Source organism: Nannobrachium achirus (genome assembly GCF_963921795.1).
Source record: "Nannobrachium achirus genome assembly, chromosome: 3".
Taxonomy (NCBI): Eukaryota; Metazoa; Chordata; class Actinopteri; order Myctophiformes; family Myctophidae; genus Nannobrachium; species Nannobrachium achirus.
Window position 1 is genome coordinate 62,325,458 of NC_137812.1, and position 25,657 is coordinate 62,351,114.

The 25,657-nt window shown below is 42.9% G+C and overlaps 1 protein-coding gene across 1 annotated transcript in view; it reads right to left on the reverse strand.

The window, feature by feature from the left end:
- pkd1a (polycystic kidney disease 1a) overlaps positions 1 to 25,657 on the reverse strand; it is a gene marked incomplete at its 5' end in the record, with an annotated part of 160,009 nt that overhangs the window by 101,606 nt on the left and 32,746 nt on the right. Inside the window, 7 exons of the mRNA XM_080722718.1 lie at positions 4,136 to 4,350; positions 12,881 to 13,058; positions 17,509 to 17,677; positions 18,701 to 18,961; positions 20,603 to 20,847; positions 22,485 to 22,648; positions 25,348 to 25,419. Of these exons, the coding sequence (XP_080578844.1) occupies positions 4,136 to 4,350; positions 12,881 to 13,058; positions 17,509 to 17,677; positions 18,701 to 18,961; positions 20,603 to 20,847; positions 22,485 to 22,648; positions 25,348 to 25,419 (1,304 nt within the window). The remainder of the gene's footprint in view (positions 1 to 4,135; positions 4,351 to 12,880; positions 13,059 to 17,508; positions 17,678 to 18,700; positions 18,962 to 20,602; positions 20,848 to 22,484; positions 22,649 to 25,347; positions 25,420 to 25,657) is intronic.

The following is a 25,657-nucleotide window of genomic DNA, read 5'->3' on the forward strand; positions in this document are numbered from 1 at the left end:
TGCTTGAATTGCGCAAACAGCACTAGTCCTATTGATTTTGCCCACCTGAGCATCCTTATTCTACTATAACAAAATATATATACCGGTATATATATATATATATATATATATATATATATAATAATAATCTGCCAGAATCCAATTTCCCCTCAATGGGTTGACCAATTCTCTCCACAATTGACTGTCCAACCAATCTGAAATTGCCTTGAGCACTGCCATAGCGCTTTCACAGCTTACCGCAGCCAGCTTGACTGACGAAATACCACAAAATGATGGCTTTCATTTCAGGTTCATTCAACTACTCATTAGTCATTAACTACTGTACCGGTATATGTGGCCAAAAAGCATCTCTACAAAATAAGCAGGGAGCGTTAATGGCTCATCAGCAATGCCCACACAAACAACCTCATTCACCAAACATGTGTATTATGAAACTATTCCATCCTAAAGTGTTCTAAAGAACGTGTCCATGAACATTGGAATTTGTCCTTATCATATATCGTCACTGTTGGGCAGAAACCTTGTATCTCCACATTTCAAGTTTGTACGTTTTTTCACCAAGTAAAGCCCTGCTTCATCATACAAGGCTGTCTCACAAAAGTAGTGAAAACAGCCGATCTACAAGCACAAGTTGTGTGCTTGTAGATCTGCTATTTTCACTAGTTTAGTTCATTTTTAAAATGATAAATACAAAACGAACGGTCTTGGACATACAAGGTTTTCACCCGACAACGACGATATGCATCTTATCATACATGTAAGTTATTTGACCTTTCACTTCACCCTGTGATGTCACCAGCACTTCAGACAAATAAATGATGTATGTATAATGTTCTAAATACACATTATTTCTTACAGTACAGTACAGATGTGCCATTTCAAAACGTCACACGTCCAGACATTGGCAAGACAGCGGATTTGGGGGGTGAACTATCCCTTTAATATAACAGCTAATTCTATTCAAATCAGTGATATAAAGGTGACATTCAGCCTACTATTGTAGCTCTGTATCATTTGGAGCATCGTGAGCATCGACAGACTCACCGCACAAGAGGTGCATCTGGAGCTCTTCTTCCCTGCCAGTGGCCATAAGGCTTCCTAACAAGGCCCACGCGCATTCTTGGATTAATGCTTAGTGGCTGCTTACTCACTCTGGTCGCTCTTGCTCACGGACTACGGCATTTAAACAATAATTTGGAGGCCTGCTTGGGTTTTCTCTGACTAACTACTGTTACTGTATATTGTATATACTAGCGAGCGGTCCCCAACCTGGGGACCCCCAAAGGGGACCGTGGGCCATTCACTCAAGTCGGCGAGAACTTGCCTCGCGAAAATGTCCAGCAACAGAACAATGAGAGAGAGAGAGGCGAGAGAGGTGTGTGTGTGAGAGAGAGACAAAGAGATAAAGAAAGAGAGAGAGAGAGAGAGAGAGAGAGAGAGAGAGAGAAGGCATACAGTTTTGTTTGTCAATGACTACAATACGTACGCACTCCTTCACCAGTACATCTCTTACAAAGCATCCAAACAGCCTTCTTCGTAATCTACAGTATGGGCTGCTTGTTTTCTATACCAACAAGTTTCCACAGAGACCATGTCACAGAGGTACCAAGCTAATGAACCTGGCTTTAAGGTAGACTTTAAACGGTAGACCAGCAGGCCATTGGTAGGCGCAGTTGGAGTTGGAGTCTGGGGGTTCAAATCCAGTGCGGTTTATACGGCAATATCAAGGTTTATCCGGCAATATCTATTGGCCTGTACCGTGTTCGGGGGAGGGAAGCCAGGTGGGGAGGGGATATTTGTCAGTGCACGTACTCCTACGGGCTCGCGCTGAATCTGTCAGCAGGGAGTGTTGGGTGGGAGGAGTAGGACAGAAGCGTCACGTCCTCCCGGTGGGGTCTCCTCATTGGCAGGTGAGCCAGTAGGATACAACAGCAGTGACAACACCCAGAAAAAGTTTGGGGAGTAATTAATTGGCATAATGACTAAATTGGGGAGAACAGGGAGTAAAAACCAAAAATGAGATAGACCAGCAATTCTAGATACTGTAGAACTAATGTACCATGTCATAATTAGTCAGATTATTCGTACCAATATCAAATAACACTCCAAAATAACAAAGTGTAGGCACCAGAGATGTATTTATTTTTTCATTTTAATGTTAATAAATACCGTTTCAGATGACCAACAGATCGTTGTTGGTTCGAGAAATGCTGTAATGACCAGACGTCGCTAGAGCCCTTGCCAAAAAGACTTGTATGAATGTTACACAGTATGACTACAATGATGAATAATATATCTAGTGATTGTGCTTACACAAGTGCCTCATTAATTTGTATGTCACGTTTCTGAATATCTTATGTTTAGCCTCAATAATTCATGTTCATATAATAAATATTACACTTTCACTGAATTCCTTATCGCCCTTATAGAAAAAGACTATAATATAATTATAAAACGCCTCTAATTAATTTAACCATATAAAAAGTAATGGCTGTCTACTTATCATTTACAATAAAAGCAGTATATAATGGCTAAGCATTGCAAATGCATTGCAAAGACGTGTACCTAGTAAACAAATGAACATAAAGCTTGTCAAAAGTAGCCATGCGCCACTAAATATGGGTCTATTGCAGGTGTATTGCAGACAGTAGCTTGACAATTGTGGCATTTTTCTTTCTTTCTCCCTCCCCCCTCCCCTGTTTGTCTGTTAAGTGTTGAATCATTGAAAAATCAATAAAAAGGTAGAACATTTGCCAGTAGCCTGTGCACAGATATCCAGCCTTATGTCATTGCATATTTCTTCCCTGTCAAGCTGACAAGCTCTATGCTTGTCTCCTCCGACCTCCTCTGAGCTTCAAAACGCAAAAAGTGTTTTTCTTCACAGCCTTATTTCTTTCCACTGTGATGCCTACAAAGGACATTTACTTAGAATTATTGTCCTGTAACCAAACCCTATCCAAAAAGCACCTGTTTGCAGTTTGCCATAATCACAGACCCACGCAGCGCGTCTTAATCTATATATTATCTGCCCAAAAAGGTGTGTTTCGAAGAAAATGTTAAATGGCAGAAGATCGACTTAAGGCTGAAATAGGCAACTATAAACATGAAAGACATGAAGAAAAGTGTGCTCCTCAGAGCGCAGATCTCCACCATTGCTGAGCCGGCATCTGGTAGGACTAAGGGCTAGATTCGTATAGTATGCGTATTAGAGTATTCAAGAATGTAACTTTGGACTCCAAATGACAGTATACAATTTATGTACGGTACCGTACATCCCCAATAGTCCTTGGAATAAAATGAAAGAAACCTGTACCTTATTATCATGTTCAGTATCAAATGGAGACATCTAGAAACGTGTATAATATGTATTGCATATTGTCGCCGTCATGTGAAAACCTTCTATGTCAAAAATTGTTACTTGAAAAGAAGGCAGATGAACATCTCAACGGTTATAGTGACAGGCGTGTAGGACAAAAAGGAAGGTCCAAATGTTCTATCAAATATTCTATCAAAGAAAAAGGTCCTGCATAATGCACTGTCTGGAACTTGCAAAGAGAAATGTTATGTTTTTGAATTTCTGGTCATAGACCTTGAAGACTTAACCGGAGACATCAGTTTCAACCTGGAGCCTCTATTTTGTTATAGATTAAAATGTTGAGAATATAACTGCAGATCTGCAAGTTCACAATCGTCACATCACACAGTCGTACGACAAAGTAAATTATAGGGCTTAAGTGGTTAAAGGATGGCCAATAGCACTATTTTATGAAAATATGAATACAAAGATAATAGGATGAAATATGAAGTTATAAAGAATTCTGACTGACTGTTTCTGTGTGTGTATAGGTATATATGCATCTGAATGCGTGTGTGTGTGTGTGTGTGTGTGTGTGTGTGTGTGTGCGTGCGTGCGTGCGTGCGTGCGTGCGTGCGTGCGTGCGTGCGTGCGTGTGAGCGCGTCTGTCTGTCTACGTAAGTGTTACGTTTTTGATTGATTGATTGAAGTAATTATTAGAAGTTTGCACAAATTAAATCTCCACGATACGATTATCGCGAGTGTTTCTTATCACGACAAACGCTTATCGTCTCATCCCTAAATGGAATATAGTGCGCGTGGTTTGGTTGCGGAGCTTACCGTAGGGGCTGTACTCGCAGACGTAGGCTCGCGTGGAGCTGCACAGGTGCGAGCTGGGCTTGGCGCTGTGGTCCAGGGACACGCACACGTTCCCGGGGGCCGGCTGCGTTCCCGGGGGCCGGGTGGCCACTCTGATGCCCGCCTCCGAGCCGTTCATCCAGCGCAGCGAGCCCGGCGAGTCCACGTCACTCAGACCCAGCCAGGCGCCTCGCTCCCTGCAGCAGGAGGAGAGTGAGACACACACAGTGGTGTCAGTTCAGATTAGAGATGTTACCGATCAATCGGCTATGGATCGGATCGGGCCGATCTAAGCGTGACCGGCGATAATCGGTGGTTTAGATCAAAAGGTAAATTCACCGATCCGATCCAATTGGTGCATCCGATCAACCAGCCACTTGAGGCCATTTTGGGGTATTGATTTCCACAGTGCTGAAGGAATAATTAGTTACTGCTATGATAATAAATACATAGTAATGCTGGTAAATAACTATAAGGCAAATATATAAATGAATTCATGAGTGAATTAATTAATTAAAGTTAAAACATTAACATTTAGAAAATATAAATAATATATAAATAATAACTTGATCGGATCGGTGATTGATCGGTATCGGGTGATCAAACTTTTGTGATCGGTGCTCGGTGATCGGTTCCAAAAAACCTGATCGGACCATCCCTAGTTCAGATAGATACCTTTATTATCCCAAGGGGGAAATTAAGTCACCCAGCAGTTAAATGTTACAGGACAGTAAGAAAAAAAGGACAGGTTGTGTACAGCCGAACGACAAAAACAAACAAGCATATTGCAAACTCAAAGAACTTCAGCGAAAGCTAAGGTATGGCAACATGACTGGTGTCTTGCAGGCGCGCGAAGGTCGCGCGTGCAAGACACCAGTCATGTTTGCCATACCTTAGCAACAGGCATGATGAATTTATTTTCCCCCTGTAGCCAAGGTATGGCAGCTGCCATACCTAGCCATACCCAATTGACGCCTCTGCTGCACACACACACGCTGGTCAGCACTGAGCCAGAGTACATGTTGACGGACGTTGTGAGAGAAATAAAGCAACCAGGTCTATGTAAACAAGCGCAGGAGAAGTGACTATATAATAGGCCACATGTCAGGAGCACTTTAAACCGAATGAACATAAAGCTTGTCAGAGGTAGCAGAGCTCCATATGGGTCTATTGCTGTATACTGTATACATCGGCTATTTGAAAAAAATCACACCCGTGTGAACTGAGCGTTGGTCGTGGAGGCTGCGCAACAGCAAAACAAATACTGTATATATATCCATCATCCATCCATCCATCCATCCATGTGTGTGTGTGTGTGTGTGTGTGAACAACAGCGCCCCTCCCTTAACATGTGTGGTCAGTCTGGTCACAAAAGGTACTGCCAGGCTACATACAGACACGGACGGACGGACGGAGACAGACAGACCCACACACACGGCCACGTATAGGAGCGTTGTGACCAACGCTCAAAAAAGGCGTTGCACTGCTACATCTGGTGGTAAATATTGAAATTTTTACTCGACTACAATTACAAAAACTAAAAAAACTAAACAAATAAGCAAGGTACTTTTACTTTTGTACTTGGCTGATGGGCTCTGGTTGCGCTAACCAAGTCACATTTTTAATATATGACTTTTACTTGTAACAAGAGTATTTGTCTAATTTTACTTAAAGGGGAAGACCCATTTTCAATATTGAACTATGTCATCAATATACCTTAGAGGAGTTCTGTGGAAATTAAAAAAAAGTTCCCCCCCCTTCTGTGTTGCCTAGAACTGGAAGATTGATTTTGGGGTTGGTATTGCAAAGTACAACTTGATGACATCACACCGTTGTACTTTACAATACAAACTCCAAAATCAATCCTCCAGTTCTAGGCAACACAGAAGGGGGGGAACTTTTTTCCACTAAGTTATATTAATGACATAGTTCAATATTGAAAATGGGTGGTCTTCCCCTTTAAGTAAAGCAGTACCTTTTCTATCACTGCCGGATACATACTGTTCCGTGTGTAGGATCATTGCATTGTTGTATTGTATCGTGATATTATTTGAGATCCTACGCATCTCGCCTCAGACACAATGGCAGTGGATAGCCTATACATGCGCGCGCACACACACACACACACACACACACACACACACACACACACACACACACACACACACACACACACACACACACACACACACACACACACACACACACACACACACACACACACACACACACACACACACACACACACACAAACAAACAAGGACTTTGCCATTGTTATTCAGGCTTTGTTACTGCTGTTTACACTAATGCCAAATTGAACAAGGTCTTGTTCTGTCATATTGTATATGAATCACCCTGGGAGTCTACTGTAGCAACAATAGTCTTGACATTATAGGGCCATTATACATTTGCATACAATATATTGGGTTGGTGTTGCACTGTATTACCTGAATAGAACAGAAATGAATGAATACTATTACCTGAATAGAACAGAAATGAATGAATACCGAATGAATAATATGAATAATAAAGCTATGAAAGATTAACTATACTGAGCAAAGACAAATGTCCTGATTGTCATACGTTTGACAGTGGTTGGCACACACTCTCTGACAGCTCTTTACAGTATGGTGCTCTTGCACTTATCAATCCATAATAGGACCCACAGTGTGTGTGTGTGTGTGTGTGTGTGTGTGTGTGTGTGTGTGTGTGTGTGTGTGTGTGTGTGTGTGTGTGTGTGCGTGCGTGCGTGCGTGCGTGCGTGCGTGTGTGTGTGGTACTAATGTGGCAATACCAGACCATTAATATCAATGGCTGCTGTAGGTCACTTCAATCCAAATGGACCAGATGGCAGGTGTTGAAAATGTCCCCCTAACTATCCTATTCATTACCAGAGGACACTAGCAAATTTAGAAACCAGAGAAGCTACACAAATTCTAGACCCTGTCAAGCAAAAATGGACATATTAGTTAAAATATGGATGATAATGAATACTCAATCCAACTCAAGGTCGAACCAAAGTGCTGCACAGAGCAAATTAAAATGCAAACAAACAAGAAATGAAACATGACACAATAAGAAAATGAAACCGCATATCAAACAATACAGCATATCAAAGTTATACAGTGAGGGCCAGGGTATTACACAGTCAAACAGCATTAAAGGCTAGCGAGAAGAAAATAGACTTTAGTAAGGATTTAAGAACCCCCAATGACTGAGCAGATTGAGTTAAATATAAGCCTGAAGGAAAAGCCTATAAACCAAACCCAGTCCCCCAAAAGGACCCACTTGTTCTAAAAAACACACTTCACACCCACAACAACTTCAAGTTTACTGTCACATAATGTTTACAGGTGTAAAGGGATGTCACCCATCCTTTTACACGTTTCAACAATGCTCAGGAACACCTAGGACTGTTTCCTTCAGCTACTGTGCTTTATTAGAGGTGTCACTACTACACGTAATTGCGAGTGCTGACAACGTAATTAGCAACTCTGAAAACTTTTGAGTTGAGCAAGTCAGTTCCCCTGTTTCTTATTAAAACCCAGACTTATCAGGAGGGGAACACAAAAGACCTAGCTTAGCCTTTGTTATTTAATCAGAGCAATTAAGTCAGAGAGCAACTATGGTTCAACAAGATTGATTGATATAAGAGAAATTATGTAATCGGGCAGGTGCTTGGGCACTGGTTGGCTCCTATTGTGCCTGCCTTTGGAGAGCGACATAAATTAGTTTTCACTCCCTGAATGCTCTAATGGACTGCATTATTTTTCTCTGCATAATCTCCCTTCTACTCTTTCACACGCCACTAATAGATGATTAACCCTCGGGATTTCTACCCCGAGGCATAATGCTGCACTGCACAGTTCATTAGTAACCTAAAGACATGCTTTGTCTTTTGCTGTGAGTGCGAGCATAACTGACAACCCTCAGTCATTCTAGAGGAACGTTTGGCGGGGCCCAGGCTTTGCTCGGTTCCCAGACGGGGAGGATATTCGTTATTTACCCGCGCGCAAAATGGTTCTGTCTCCGTCTCGTTAGTGTCATGCGGCACAGAGAAATTCTCAGTCTCTGTGAAAAATAAATCTGTGAAAGGGTCCCGAAAAAAGTATGAGAGCCGAAGGAGGGAGAGAGAGAGAGAGAGAGAGAGAGAGAGAGAGAGAGAGAGAGAGAGAGAGAGAGAGAGAGAGAGAGAGAGAGAGAGAGAGAGAGAGAGACACACACACACATACACACACACACACACACACACACACACACACAGAGAAAAGGGTAAGTGCAAAATAACCCCCAAAAAGCAATAAAAAAGGAAGGTCCTTATGTAAGACTGCGGAGGTGGCGGTGAGGAGAGAGGGAGGAGGTGACGATGCCTCATCTGTAGCAGGTTAAGGGGGGAGAGAAGGGGAGCGCTGGCTGTTGCTCCCACCTTTTTCTTTTTTTTACTTCACTCACTCTCTTTGGTCTCCAAGATCAGGGCCTCTGCCCTCGATTTAATGATGGGTGTGGGACAGGAAACACACACACATGCGCACGCACACACATACTCAGGCACAGGCACGTGCACACATAGACATCAAAGGGGGCTTGAGCCCCTACCCTTTTATCCGTCTGTAAAAAAGTGCCCTCTCCAGATCCATGAACAGAGTTTTTCCTATGGTGAAAGAAATGCAAATGCCCCTCTTCCCATGCCTGAAGGCAGCATTCAAGAGAATTGCCTTGTCCAAACTCTCCAGAATGTGTTGAAAGAATTGCCCTCACTGTGTAGAAATCCATGCCGCGACGCCACATCTCCAGTATGATCACTTGATTATGCTTGGTTCAGTGTGGTATCAAGTACCGAAAACAGCCGAGGTCTGCTATTTTCGATATTTTCACCAAAAGGCCCTTTTAGACATTTCAGCCCCTGCTTCTCTAACATTCTCTGCACGCCCCTGCTCAGGCACAACAACACAGACAAACACCGTGAACTATGGACTCCTCCTTCCAGGGTGTTGAGGTCGCAGTACAGCTGTGCTTTTACAGATGTGTGTTCTGTGACCCCCGTCGGGCCTGAAGAGACCCCTAACAGCACAGACAACATGCCTTATCCCCAGGGGCGTCACACCAAATTCTGGGCCCTGGGTACAAGGATTCACCGCGGGCCCCCCATGAATGTTAACTATTGAAAAATAGCAGATATACAAGCTCACAGCGCGGCACCGAGTGCCGCGCCGCGAGCTTGTAGATCTGCTATTTTTTTAAAACCGTGAAAATGTGTGCCAAGAAACCTATGTTTCCATGTCAGTGATGCTCAAACCTTTTCATGTGAAGGACCCCCCCCCCCCCCATCTCAAAATATTTAGTTCCAGGGACCCCCCAGAAGCAAAATTTGAGTTACAAATGTTCACTTAAAAAATACATATATTCAAAGATTTGCGCACATTTTCACGACTTTTCAAAAATAGCAGATCTACAAGCTCGCAGCGCGGCACTCGGTGCCGCGCTGTGAGCTTGTATATCTGCTATTTTTCAATAGCTAAAGTTACTCTAACATTACAAACAATAACAATAATCCTGTCAAACAAAAAAGTCCATATGACGTCCTGGTAATGACCTCAAGATCATCCCCATATGGGCTGTGATCTGGCCCCAATCGAGACGTCACTGATTGGTCCAGGTCCTGACCGTGCTTGCTGGGATACCACAGCTTATCACCGTGCACACAGCGCGGACAAGATACAGCGGCATATAGAATGAGGGAGAGAGAGAAAGAGGGAGCTACCCGGGAGGTATATGTGGGGTTGGGTCTTGGTTTTGCGTTGTAATCTATAAAGCACACACCACACTGTGACAGTCTGCTGTAGAGCAAGCTAGGCTGTGGTCGCTCTTTTGGCTTGCAGCGACAGGAGCTCTGCAGGGAAAGAAAATACGAAGAAAAAGCAAGGTAACTAGAGGACAAGATTAAGAACGACATAAACACATCCAGAGAGAGAGAGAGAGAGAGGGGGGGGGGGGGGGGGGGTTTGAGTCAAACCACTAGTGCCAACTGTATTAATACTTAGCGTATGAACAATGAATATTCTTTATGTCCATTGTGTGAATATTTCTTTGCTTGCTGCAGCTTTCAAATGCACGCAGCCTTGAATCTGAAAAGCAAGAAACTGTACGGCACAGAATCAGAACCATCCTTCCGGATGGATACACAGCGAGAGAGATTGGGTTGATTTGTTGAGCTGAGCCTCATCGATCAGGGATGCTGCGAGATCCATCGACACCTCCTCTCTATGCCTCCATATCGTCATTGTCGGGTGGAAACCTTGTATGTCCAAAACCGTTTGTTTTGTATTTATCATTTTTAAAATGATTTAAACTAGTGAAAACAGCCGATCTACAAGCACACAACGCCTCGCAATGTCTGCTTGTAGATTACCTGTTTTCACTACTTTTGTGCGATGGCCTTGTGTGATGAAGCAGGGCTTTACTTGGTGAAAAAAAATTACAAATTTGAAACTTGGAGATACAAGGTTTCTGCCCGACATTGACGATATGTCCCCCCCATCCGTCCCTCTTCTCTCTATGCCTCCATATGTCCCATTTCTAGACTAGGGAAAATATTAGCTCTACGTACAAGCACTCAGCGCGTCGCCAAGCGACACGTTGAAAGCTTGTAGATTATCATCTGCTATGTTTGAATCAAACAGGCCTTTAGAGAAGTGAGGGGTTATCAAAGTGGGGTCCGGGGACCCCCAGAGGTCCTTGAAGGAGTTCCAGGGGGTCCCCAGCTAAATGATAGTTATTAACCAAATGGACCCTTATGGGTCTGTAACTCAGGGGGTGTACAAATGGAACTCTCAGTTAAATTAACATTGATTTTACAATAAATTGTATATCATTTATTAATTGGGGTAAAAAACTTATTTTACAGGGGTCCTTGGCATATCTTTCCTAATTGGGGTCCGTGGGCTAATAAGTGTCAATTTTGGGGGTCCTTGATATGAAAAAGTTTGAGAACCACTGACATACGGTAGGAAGAACCATTCTAGTAGGATACGCACTCAACCTCCTTTGGATTCCCATCCAGTATATTTTTAGATCGCAGGGCGAATCAAATCTACACATCTGTTTTGTATTTCTGCATGTCACGACATCGGCCAGGCCGACTTTACATATTTGGCTGTCTCTGCAGTAAACAGGTTGTAAAATGCTGCGAAAATAATATGTTTGTAATGTAGCAGCCACTAGACTGCTACATACTCCTGTGAACTGTTTGTAATGTAGCAGCCACTAGACTGCTACATTACTCCTGTGAACTGTTTTATTTTTATTTTAGTTTATTTTCTTTTTATTTCGTTCATATCAATTCATGATAATACACACTCCCAGGAACTGAAGTCACAGTAATGACTGTAATTGGAATGTACCACAATTGCTGGTTTTAATATTATTTTTTACAATAGTGTGGGTGGGTAAGTTGTAGAGGTGGGTTCGATTAATCGATTTAACTCCCGGCGATATGTGAATCGATACAGAGGTTGCTCTATCGATAGATTCGATACGGCGTGAATCCTGCGGGTTACAACACACACAGCACCCACAGCTGGTGACTGACGCAGCAAGCAACATGGAAGGAGGAGGAAAAGGTTTATCCACCGCCAGTTAAAAGCTAAAGAATGGAAGCATTTCAGATATGTGAAAACCAGGGAGTCGGGAATTGAAGACATCCAAAAAAACGCTGGCATTTGCATCGCATTGTAAACAACTGCGTCTAGACGTGTCGTTTTAAACACACAAGCTAAATCACGGTTGCGTCTTACTGAACAGAAGTTCTGTAGCCTATCCACCGTCCCAGTGAAGGAGCACGGCTCATCATCATCAGTGTCACAGAACTGAACACAAACAGAGACGCAGCCGAGACAGCTACGCTAGCCAGCCAGTGGGGTTGTTGCCAGTTTCTCTTTTGTGAGGGAAACAAGCAACCAGGTCTATAAAAATAAGCCCAAAATAAGCAACTAGGGCATGTCAGTCAAACTTTATTGTCTAATATTGTTTTAGAACAGTGGTTATCAACCATTTTCATGCCAAGATCAAGGACCCCCAATGTTTACAGTCTACTTTACAGAAAGAAGATCTACTTATAATAAACAGATTTGGCAACACAGACCAGTGGAGCAGCTACTGTATAGGCACAAATCCTCTCTCTTTTCCTAATAATTTAGCCTTAATTAAATAGGCCTATTCTTGATTCAGCTTCATCAGAAATGTGATATTAACTAAGTAAACAAAAAGTAAATTTGCAATTATTTTGCAATTGTAAAATGTACATATTTCTTTTGTGTTTTTAACACGTCAACGTATATATCGATATATATCGTATCGTGGCCTCTGTATCGTGATACATATCTATCGTGAGATTGCTGGCAATACCCACCCCTAGTAAGTTGTCTATTACTTATTTTGTTATCAGTGTTAGGACGGACTAATGCTTGCTTAGTGGTAGCATAGACCAGTGAGTTAGCTGTGCCCCAGCTATTAGTGTCTATTGAGCAATGATGGAGAGTCAAATAAACACTGAGGACTTTGCTGTGCAAGAAGATGCTGTCCAAAGATGGTAAATATTCTTGTTAAACTAGAAGTGCAGCAGCTTACTCACAAGACAAACACACGCACGCACCACGCGGCCTGATCAGCACAAACACGTGCACATACACGCGCGCGCATGCCCCCTCTAAAACACATAAACACACTCACTGTGTGACGTGGCTTGCCAGCAGGTTCCGAAGCGCGTCTGTCCTGACCGTTGCCAGGTCCCCACCGCGCTGCGAACACTGGCGCCGAGCCTCTCTCCAGCCAAACTCCCCCGGAACGATCTGGAAGCAGCGGGAATACTCCGGGTCCCTCACACCCTCACTGGGACAGTACGGAGACGCTGCCATGGGGACAGACACATTATGGGCTGTCACCATTATGACATTATGACATGACGGTTAATTGTCACCCAAATAATTGCGATGAAGGATTTAATTGTGTTTTTTGTCGTTGACAATTACATTTCTGTTTGGCTTTTAGGCTTTGAAGTTGCACCTGGCAATTATGACACATATACAAATATACAAAGAAATTAAGGACATATTTGATAACTTTACAATTTAAAAAGAACATTGATAGTGGAAATAGACGATCTACAAGCTCACAACGCGTCGCATCACGACGTGTTGTGAGCTTGCAGATCTGCTATTTCCACTACTTTTTAAATGTTTGAACATATATTTTTCAGCACGTAAACGATTCGCGATTATGTCAAATAACTATAACTCTTGTGAAATAAAATGTCTTCAACCAATCATCAAGGACGATGATACACGAAATAAGATTTACCATTAGACGATTATGTAATAATTGTGACAGCCCTATAGACACACTCCCATTATTTCATGTTCAAAACATTGAGGGTGCACTGCGGAATTATGAGGCCGTTCAAATTCACAGTTTAAAATGTGCAATTATTCTAAAAAAGGGATTGTATTAGTGTGGTTGCCCTAACAAGGCATCATCTGGGAATCAGATGTAGAGGTCAGCTCCATATACCAGTATGGAGATCTAGGTGATGATCCAGGATGATCGTGGATATCCAGGGTTTGATCTTTGATGAGGTGATGTCACAACAACGTGATGTCACAATGTCACAATGTGAAGATGTCACAACAATGTGATGTCACAACTAGCTATAGACTATAGACATTTCATAGTTAACTGCGACCTACGGTCACAATCAACAAAGCCTATATTGGGATGACAAGCTGCTATGTTTATATCCGGTGTTCTGAATACTGGCTCATGGCCCGATGGGGTTTATGTTTATATTTACCAATGTGCACAAAATATGAATACAGTAAACAGGACTTCTTCCTGAATGTTGCTCTCCAGCTGTCTACATAATGTTCAGTAGTCATGACAACAGCAAGATGTTCCTACAATTGGCTCCACACAACAAACCAGTTTCTGAAATTTAAAAGAGAGAATAACAGGCGTAGAGGGCAGACAGAGCAGCTGAACTTAGAGATTAAGTGGAATGGGGGAGAAGTCGATGAAAAAGAAGCTGGAAAAAAGAGAACAGGGGAGATTTGGGAGAAGATAAATGAAGAAGGGGAAAGCTGATAACGTTTTTTGGCTTATTACCCAAAGCGGCTGGTAGATTATATAAACTACCAGACAGACATATCTTTTACCGGCCAAAAGTGATAAGTAAGACTAAGAGGTATCACTTTAGGCAGAATCATTAACAGACAACAGAAGCCAATTTATAACAATTTGGCTCCTAATTCATTGTCTTTTTACCAGACAGAGTGGGTGATTAGTCTCCGTATTAGGTTCTATGCACAGCAGCACATATTGGAAAGAAATTGGACCACTTCCTAACTTCCTTCAGGTCAAGCGCGTAGCTAACCCTAACCCAAGACAAGTTATGGACAGAAATAGTATTTATTTGAATCATTAATTGTGTAGCCCAGGGGTCTTCAACAGGGGGTCCGGGACCCCTAGGGGGTCCTCAGAGTTACTACAGGGGGTCCTCCAAATCTTTGTGTGAATCTTTGTCGCCTCTCTGTGTGTACAGCCGAATACGCATAATTCCTGAAGCTATGACGTTGCAGCACAACCTCTCCCTAACCCGCTACTGAATGCCATAGAGCTTTTACAGCAAACTGTACTCCTCCCTCCGTCCCACAGCCAACAAGTGGACATGATAAAAAGAAAGGCAAAAAAATAAAAAGAACATTGCTCTGTTCTTCTCTCTTTTTGGTGCTTTGTGGCAGTTTCACAGTGCCACTCACTCACAGGCCGGGCATATGTACTACAGCATTTTCAGTGGTTTTGTTGTGTTCTCAGTGGATTCATGTAGACCAGGGATCTTCAACGTTTTCAGGCCAAGGACCCCTTAACTGAGAGAGAGATGAGGGAGGGACCCCCTCTACATATTCTATAAATGCCTTATGCAGATTTTCATCAACTTGTTCGACAGCACATCAGTTGGATTTGTGTTTCAGATATTTAGCCACTTAAATCGTCGATACTTAGTAAACTTGACCTTTCAGTCTGTACTTGGTCTGCTCTCTTTTACCACTACACCAAACCTATTTGCAAAAAATATAGCTGAACAAGCGTGTAGATCTGCTATTTTTGTCTAAAGTTCTCCTCAGATATGGGATGCGAGGATTCAAGTTTTGAATAAAAAAAAAAGAAAGAAAAAAAAAAAGATCCTATCACAGAAAGATTTGGTGGCCCCCCTGTAGTAACTCTGAGGACCCCCTAGGGGTCCCAGACCCCCTGTTGAAGACCCCTGATGTAGACCATACATGGGCAACTGGCGGCCCGGGGCTACATGCGGCCCCCACCTTCACTTAATGCGGCCTGCATGTTAATACTGGAATACCGATATATTATTGATTTCAGCTGTTACAATTCCAAACATGACCTGCTTTAATTCCATCAGTCTATATTAGTAGGTTAATGTCTAGTATAGTAGTATTAAAATTTATTTTTTATTTCCAATGTATTTGTATTTAGGTACATAAAGTTAACATGACTATAACTAAATGCGTTTGAAATTAAATACAAATGTTACATTTCAGGATTCCAATTAAAGAATAACAAAAAATAAGTCAGGATTCCAATTCAAAAGAAGCAAAAATAGACGATCTACAAGCTCAAAACGCATCGCAGCGCGATGTGTTTTGAGCTTGTAGATCGGCTATTTTTGCTTCTTTTGTATGAGATACTAGAATAACAAAGTAGGACGTAGCAATATGCAATGTGGCCCTCTGGAGTGAAGGTGGAAATATAGTGGCCCTCGCCATCATCAAAGTTGCCCACCCCTGATGTAGACACTTGCATTTCTTGAGACAATGCCATCTGTACAGTGAACGTTTTGGAAATGACTTGGTGTGTCGTCTTCGCGTAGCCTATATGGGGCCTTAGTTTGACCAGAATGGAACAGATCCTTCATAAGTATCATTGGTAACACAGGCCCATTTCTTTCCAATATGGCGTGCTGTGCCTAGAGCCTATTCATCACCAGCCAGAGAAGAAATCTACGGTCTCGGCTGGTGTTCATTTTGTTCTCTGGGTGTCAGACAAGTACAGACGATGAAACATGAAGACAAGGGGAAGTGCAGAGAACAAGGTGATTAAAGTTCTCTCAAGCGGTGAGGTATGACAGGCTTTGACCTTTAGCCAGAAACCCACTTCCATTCCTTTAATTCAAATGTGTGAAAAACTGATTGGCCAATAAAATAAATCGTATCACGCACACGCACACGCACACACACACGCACACACACACACACACACACACACACACACACACACACACACACCTGAGAACTTTCTTGTCTTCCATATTCCAGCATTATCCTCAATGTGGAGTTGGTTTTACTCCCATGCCGGAGGGTGAGAGAACTTTACTCCGTTTGGTCCGGTTTGACTCCCAGTACGTAACACTCCGGATGATTTATCTCCGTATACGGACCTTTACGGACAGCACCAAACTGGACGGACTGAACGGACTGAAGATGTATCCGTAGCAAGAAGTACCCACGGCCACCGTTGTCAATCGTAGGCGCAGACACGCAGTAGTGAGGAAAATTACTTTTCCTCTGCTCTATGACAGCGGTTCTCAAACTGTATGACCCAATGAGAAATATATTGTATCAAGAAACGGTAAAAAAAAGTAACGTCGCAACAGGACGGCTTGACACACACACACACACACACACACACACACACACACACACACACACACACACACACACACACACACACGCGCACACACACACACACTATCACACAGTCACACACACACCGCCTATCCTCCGACAGCTGCCAACAAGAAGAGGCACACAAGAAGAGCTGATAAATTAGCTCAGCGGCTCATCATATACTTGGGAATTATATGCGGGTGTGTTTTGTTATAATCACTCCGGGACGGGTCCTGATCCATATGTGGTTAAATCTGTACCCTTGCATAGTTTTACATTTACCGCGAATCCGCGAAGCAACTTTGCTGACAGACAGCAGAACCTGCAGTCCAGACTGTTACCACTTATAACATCACGTCGTTGGGTCAAGAAATTCTGTGGTTCTACATATTTTGGCTGCTTCGCTTTTGTTAGCTATTCTGTTCTGTGCTGCGAGGCACAATATGTGGCGCGCGGCCCAACGGAGAGCGCTCGGCACGGACATAACGTATAGGAGGAACTATGTATGTCGACGGAATTACTGTACGTAATCCCTCACCCAAAACGTACACAAAATCAACCATACGTAACTATAAATGGCCCTTAAGACAATGCCATGTATTGATGTTGATATGCCAGGCGTACCTTTAGCAGTCTGGACTCCTTCCTTGGTGATGGTCCAGTCCACAGCCACGCCCACGGATCCCCAGCTGGACACATTCAATAATAGGCTCTGATTGGCTACCGCCAGAGTAGGACAGTTTAGCTCCAGTTTGGGCGGCATGGCAACTGTCACCTCCCCTCGCACAGACGCCTGCACCCACGCACACACACACGCGCACGCGCACGCACACACACACACACACACACACACACACACACACACACACACACACACACACACACACACACACACACACACACACACAAAACACAAACACAGAAAAACACATAGCTGTGAGCAATAAAGCTGTGTTGTTTTCATTTTGTTAACCTATCCTGTGCATTAGTAGTGTGCTTCTCCAACTTTTTCATGTCAAGGACCCCCAAAGTAATAAGGTATCTGGCCAAGGACCACCAACCCGAAAATATGTTGTGCCAGGGACAAGAAAACATTTGTGTTAACATTATAATGTTTCCTTTTTTTGGTTTTTGATTTCTTGAAAATAGAAAATGCATATAGGGCTAAAGTGGTTAAACTCTTTTTGATGCTATACTATCTCATTTAGCTGGGGACCCCCTGGAACCCCCTCAAGGACCCCTGGGGGTCCCCAGACCCCACTTTGTGTGAACCACTGTAACCCATTTAGGCCTAGAATTATTTAATGTTTTAACCATTGAAAAATAGCAGATATACTGTACAAGCTCACATCGCGGCACTGAGTGCCACGCTGCGAGCTTGTAGATCTGCTATTTTTGAAAAATCTTGAAATATTCAAGTATTTGAATATATCTTTGTAAAAGTAACTAAAATATTTGCTTCATATTATGAGATGGGGGTCCGCAGCCAGATACATGTCATTTTGGGGGTCCTTGACATGAAAAAGTTTGAGAACCACTGATTTAGAGGAAGGATTTAGAAGCCATTTATAGAATCGGGTCAAAAATATTCAAAGGCTTGCACAAAATGTTGACGATTTTTCAAAAATAGCAGATCTACAAGCTCGCAGCGCGGCACTCGGTGCCGCGATGTGAGCTTGTATATCTGCTATTTTTCAATAGTTAAAGCATAAAAATATTGGTTAAAAAGGTTCAAATCTAAAGTGACACAGATTTTTTTTCGAAATGGGTAAATAGTAAATGATAGTAAATGAATAGTAAAAATGATATCTCTCACCTCCTTGTTCCCAGCCCAGGCGGTGACGCTGACGGTGTATACCCCGGGGACGCCATACTTGTGTGTTGCGGTGGTGTCTTCCGTCTCTGTGGTGTTGACGCGCGACGAAAGGTCACCGAAGTCCCAGGACAGCGTTACCGGCGTGACAGAGGAAGAGGCGGCGAGACGGGCCGGGTCGTGGACGCTTAGGAGTGGGAGGCGCTTCAGCGACACGGAGAAGTCCACCTCAAACACGTCAGGGGCCACTGTCCACCCGCAATCCTGTTTCCACCAATCAGAGGGAGGAGGATAGATTATGAGGAGGAAGTGGAATTGTGTAGACCAAAATCATCGTGACATCACCCAAAAACCAGTGTCGCATTGGAGCAATATTGTATTCATTAATAGGGGTGTAACGATATATTTTAACAACGATACGAGACACGTCACGATACCTGGTTGACGATACGATACGATATTGGTTCATTCATGGCGATACGATACGATACGATTCAATGATTCAAAATCGATATAGTAACTATTTAGCAAAGAAATTAAATATGTGTGAAACATGTCAATAGTGTATGTTTTTAAGGGAAAAAATCTGTTATCATGGATATAAATAAGTAAACACTGTGATTCTCTAGAAAATATAGACATTATATTTCAACACATATGGACAAATCCGCACCTTGACATGAACACAGAGATTACACACATTTATCGATAGACAAAGAGTAGCTAAATAGAATGGAAAAGTAATTAATCCCCTCTTTTTAATTTGCCTTCTTAAATTTGCTAAATACAAGCCACAAATACTTAGTTTCCATACAATCAATTACACAATTGTACAATCAAAATGATTCGATACCGATTTTCTGCATTGTAAAACGATACCGGTACGATACAAAGCCAAAACGGTACAATAAAAAACGGTACAATACATGCTTTTGCATATCGATATAGTAAATCATTGCAAATTAAAATAGATTTTTCGTTACTATATCGTTACACCCCTATTCATTAACCTTATTTCTGGAGGAACAGGCACACAGTTTTGTTATTGGTTGTTAGAAATATTATTTTGTTCAAAATATCCACAGGTTGACAAACTACACATATAATAGGAAATGTTCTGGACACTTGATTTTATATAGTTTAGACTTTCTACCAGGAAATACCACTTTAAACGTTTGTTTACAGACATTCTGATCTGGCCTATTGCACACACACACACACACACCTTTTTCCCTTCTATATATATGTTATGGGCTTTTTCTGTCTTTATTGATACAGTAGACTGACAGGAAATTGGGAGAGAGATGGGGGGGGGTGTGACACGCAGCAAAGGTCATCAGGATTAACAGCCTATAGGTGCCCAGACGGCTATGCCAGCCATGCGATTATAACAGGCAATTATGTAATTCAAGGGTCTTCAACACGGGGTCCGGGACCGTGTTGAATCGTGACATCACCGAAATCAACCAAAAACCAGTGTCGAATTGGAGCAATATTTTATTCATTAATAGGGGTGTAACGATATATTTTAACAACGACACGAGACGCATCACGATACATTATATTTCAACACAAAAGAACAAACCCGCACCTTGACATGAACACAGAGATTGCAGTCCTCAGAATTACTACAGTGGGTCCTCCAAATCTTTATATGATAGAAGCTTTTTTTCCTCCTTTTTTACATTAATCACTTGAACCCTAGCGTCCATATTCTGAGAACTTTAGCCAAAAATAGCAGATCTACAAGCTCACAACGCCTCGCAGCTCACAACGCCTCGCATCTATGGGTTGTGGGGGGCCCCTGCTTCATCTCTCTCTCGACTAAGGGCTCCCTGTCCTGAAAACGTTAAACACCCCTGATGTAATTCATTGTGAGGGGCCCAACCGTTGGCTCCGTCCTACCTTCATGACGTGGGGGTGGGTGCAGGCGGCCGAGCAGGCCGCCTCGCTGATGAAGTTGGGCTCGGAGTTGGTGCTGCAGAGGCACTCGCGGCGCTCCCCCAGGCCGCCGTAGCGGTGCGAGGCGGCGAAGCACACGCTGTTGCACTGCTCCCGCGAGAAGTTCCCCGGCGTGGAGGAGGAGAAGATGACCAGCTCCCCCCCTCCCCCGCTGCTGCTGTCCTCCAGGCAGGCTGCGTAGTTCAGACCTGAGGGGAGGGAGAGAGAGAGTTATACAGGTACAATCATTTATAAAGTACTTGAAAGCCACACAATAAAAACATAATGTCTTATATAAAATATTAATTCTTAGTAAAAGTATTAAGAATATAGACAGACACGGTTCCCACACATTTTTACCAATGAATTTCCAGTATATTCAACCCAATTTCCAGGACTATATAACAATAATTCAGCACAATAACGAGTCACTTACTACTATGTGCAATGCCCAGAGACAGGCAGTGTAGCAAAAATAAAGTGTGCATGCTGCGAACGGACCGTGGCGTGCATGAGGACCGTGCACGATGGACACGCACGTGCCAACGTCAAAAGGTAAGAATGTCGTGCCAGGGAACCCTCAAAGTCGATTTATGGTGGCAGTAAACAAAATCAATAACCAAAAACAATGCATAGCTATTTTTCCCAGGACCTTCCAGGACCCTTGATCAATTCCAAAACTTTTCCAGTGTATCTAGCTTACATGTCCAAATAGCTTGAGCCTAGATAGTCAGAATTGCTTTCGGTCAGGGTAGGGTAGCTTGAGAAAAGTTGCATTGCTGAATTCGCTACATTTTCAGTGAGCACAACAAGAGTTTTGAGTGCAGTTCATCCATTCCATCTCCCTCCTTTTGTATTCTTTTTTGGTCCTTCACACCAAAGAAAGAATTCTCCATCTCATCCATTAGTTTTTACACCGCAATGTCATGATGCTCTCATTCGTGTATAAGAAATTCTTAGAAACAGACGTTTCGGATATCCAGCATTCTTTAGTGTAAGCCTGTGCCCTTCATCCATACAATCGTAGAAACACTGTGAGTAGTGAAGCACATGTCATCCTGCCCAACTACTCTTCTTACAAAGACGCTTTCGTTCCAGGAACCCGCACACACAACACACTGAAATGCATACCTCCTATTTTCTCAAAGCATGTGCACTAATAAGGTCTGGCATAGACATTATCTTCTCAAACATCAAAATGTATGAAGCAGCCAGTATGGTCCTATATAGTAGCCTACCTATAGGCCTACTGTGCAATGGACATACTTTTGTACTACTTTCGGCACAAAACACTGGACAGCAGGCAACATGTAAAGAGTTTTGGTTAACGGTTATGGAAAGCATAAAAAGGTTTCATCCTGTACAACCAACCATCCAAAATAGATTTTCGGAATATGGAATGTGTTCCAGTTGGAATGTATTACAGGGCCACAGGGGCCAAATTTGGCACACAAGCCTCCAGTTGAATATCACTGTTATACAGTATAAATCTATATATTGTTGTCTACTGTATATATCCTTGAGGATTGTTTGCAATGTGCTAGTGGTCCATAGCTCTAAATAGGTTGAGAACCACTAGTCTCGATTGAACGGCGCAGTCCTCTCCACTACTCATCACTACTAGTTAAAGCATAAAATAATGGTTAAAGTGGTTCAAATCTAAAGCGACACAGATTTGCATTCAGGCCTAAATGGGTTGTTAATATAGGACACTGCGTCTGTGTGTGTGTGTGTGTGTGTGTGTGTGTGTGTGTGTGTGTGTGTGTGTGTGTGCGCGCGTGTGTGTGTGTGTGGCGTGTGTGCGTGCGTGCGTGCGTGGGTGTGTGTGCGTGCGTGCTCCTCGTACCACAGGTGAGCCGGCTGACGTTGAGCAGCGGCTGGTGGCGGAGGTCTGGTGGGTGGTGGCAGAGCATGACCTCTGGCCGTCGCACCCGCACCCCTTTCTCCTGCAGCCAGCTGACCAGCCGGAACAACTTACAGTCACACTCATAGGGGTTACTGCTCAGATCACTGCAGGACAGCACAGAGAGAACAGAACAGAAGAGAATAGATCTTTATTGTCATTGTCACAAAATGTCACATGTACAACGAAATTAAAAGTGCCAAACGATCGGTGCATCAAATCAATAAAATATAGCTAAAAACAATACAACAAAAACACACACACACACACACACACACACACACACACACACACACACACACACACACACACACACACACACACACACACACACACACACACACACACACACACACACACACACACACACACACACACACACACACACACACAACCATACTTCCTATCATTGCACAAACCCTATTGCACAACTCCTAACACATTGGACACCAATATTAAATACATTAAACTTAACGGCGCGCGTGCGTGTGCGCTGTGCTCGCGAACATCAGCGTGCATGACGGGCAAACATGTGAAACTGATCACCGAAACTGATAAGAGCCAGGACTGAATAACATTGTTCCTGTTTACAACGGAGCGTCAATGGGGGTTTGAAACAGTGCAGAGAATGGAGCACTGAGCCGCCGATCTGAATGAGGAAATGCACCCGGTCGGAACGGCCGCTAAGCTTTGATGGGAAATGTAGTGTTTATTGCTCACCTGGTAACCATGGCAACCAGGTAAGACGTCTGGGGACGTCTTAAGGATTTTATGGCACCCATTGTGTTTATCATGCACAGCAAAAAACAAACGTGTAATTGCAGCCGTTATTGCACTTAACCCAAAACAGCACCACACGAAACATCTATGCAGATTGAAGCAGATCATCGTTTCTTAGCAGCATTTAGTGTAACTACCGCTGTGGGATAGAAGCTGTTACTGAACCTGCTGGTCCCTGACTTAATCGATCTGTACCTGCTGCCTGATAACAACAGTTCAAACAGTGAGCGACCGTGGTGTATTTTTTGTGACAGCGGGATCTGTGTATGTCTTCCAGTGTGGAGGAGAGAGAAAGGTATGAGAGAGGATACAGGCCATGACGAGAAAGAGTAAAGCCTGATTAAATTCTGTCGTATGATGGCGTCCGGTTCTGAAAATAGGAGATCGGTAAGCTGACAATGTGTCACATCCGCGACACATGGTCAGCTTATTATTGCCTATTCTTGGTCTATGACGCTGATGAGTGACGCAGTATGGATTTGTCATAATATGAAGAAGATTATAAGTCAAAAGGAGAGCAATGAAGGGAGGTAGAGAAGCACAGAAGGACGAATGAACGAACAAGAAAGCAATGAGGGGGAAGAAGGGAGGAGAGGAATGATAGAGAAGAGGGGGAGAAGGCAGAAACAGAAGGAGGGTGGGAGAGTAGAAAGGTGGGAGGCACTGTATGTAGGTCACGATTGAGACATTTTACATGACGATTAATTGTCACTCAAATAATATGTTGTGCTTTAACAAGTGCAGATTTGTGCAAGTCTTTGAATATTTCAAATCCTTCTAAGGTTTTTTGAAAAAGCTATGTTTCTATGTCGCGGTGCTCAAACTTTTTCATGTGAGGGACCCTCAAAATGATATGTATTTGAACACGAACCCCCATCTCAAAATATTTAGTTCCAGGGACCACCCAGAAGCAAAATGTTAGTTACAAATGTTCGCTTAAGATTTGCACACATTTTCACGACTTTTCAAAAATAGCAGATCTATAGATGCATATCTGCTATTTTTCAATAGCTAAAGTATAAAATAATCCCCCCCCTAGGGGTTCTTCATGATTCTGAATCCATTGCAAGCATTTGTTTTGCATGAAAAACATTTCTATGGCAAAATATCGGCCCCCCCAAAACTGTGAAAAGGGTTTTTACAATTTTGGGGGGCCAGAATTTAGCCCAAGGAATTTTTTTTCATGCAAAACAAATGCTTGCAATGGACTCAGAATCATGAAGAACCCCTAGACTAGTTTGACCCCTCACATGCTACTTAAAGCACATTTATTTTTTGTATTCTTTTCCTGTATAGTGAAGTCGATGGGACAGTGAATATACAAATGGCCATAACTTTTTTTCGCGATGTTTCCGGCAGAGCAGGCCTGTTATTCTGTGGACCTTAATGACCAAACTAATAGATAAAACAGAAATAAAAAGTACGGCAGAACATCACAGGTCCTCTCCCATTATCAGGGACTGGGTCCCTGACACAAGAGAGGAGGGAAAAGGTGCAAGAAGATAGAAGTTTGGCTGTGATTGCACCCTGTTCATCTCTTCAGGTTCTATTTCTGCATGACTCTGCTTCACTCAATTACAGAGTGCACAGAGAACACACTGCGTTCACATGAAAGGAGTAATTACTACTCGCTGAAACCCACACCATGCAGAAATAGAGCTTAATGCTGCTGGTGTGGAGGCGAACGAACCATGTGGAAATGTGCTTGCTAAGCATGATTGATTGTTTTACGTGTGCTTGTGCTTGGTGTGTGTGCGTGCGTGTGTACGTGTGCGCGCCCGCGCGTGTGTGTGTGTGTGTGTGTGTGTGTGTGTGTGTGTGCGCGCGCGTGTGTGCGTGTGTGCGTGCGTGTGTCTGCACCTGCTGTATGTGTACGTGTGTGTATTGTCCAGTGCATGCATGTGTGCGCGCGAAAGGAGGGCCTGCTAATTAAAAGAAAAAAGGGTAACAATGATCTCATACAGTGTGTGGGGGGAATGAGATGTGGGAAATGAACAGAGAGAGAGATAGCCTGCATTTCACTTACATTTGGGTTAAGTTGCACAGGTTGTCACATATTCTCTCCTCTATGGTGGTGATTTGGTTGTTACTCAGATCCCTGTTAAAAACAAAACAGATTGTCAACAATCATTTCACTGAATATTCTTTCCTCCAGTTTCATTGATTGATTGATTGATTATTTTATTAGAAAAGAAAAAAACAATACAAGTATAGTCAATACAAATGTAGTACAGTACAGTTAAACACCCTGCCTAAAAGGAACATCCCAAATAAGACCTTATACAGTCTTTTTTACGTTGGAAGCAATTGGTAAACATTCAATAATATAAGAGTTA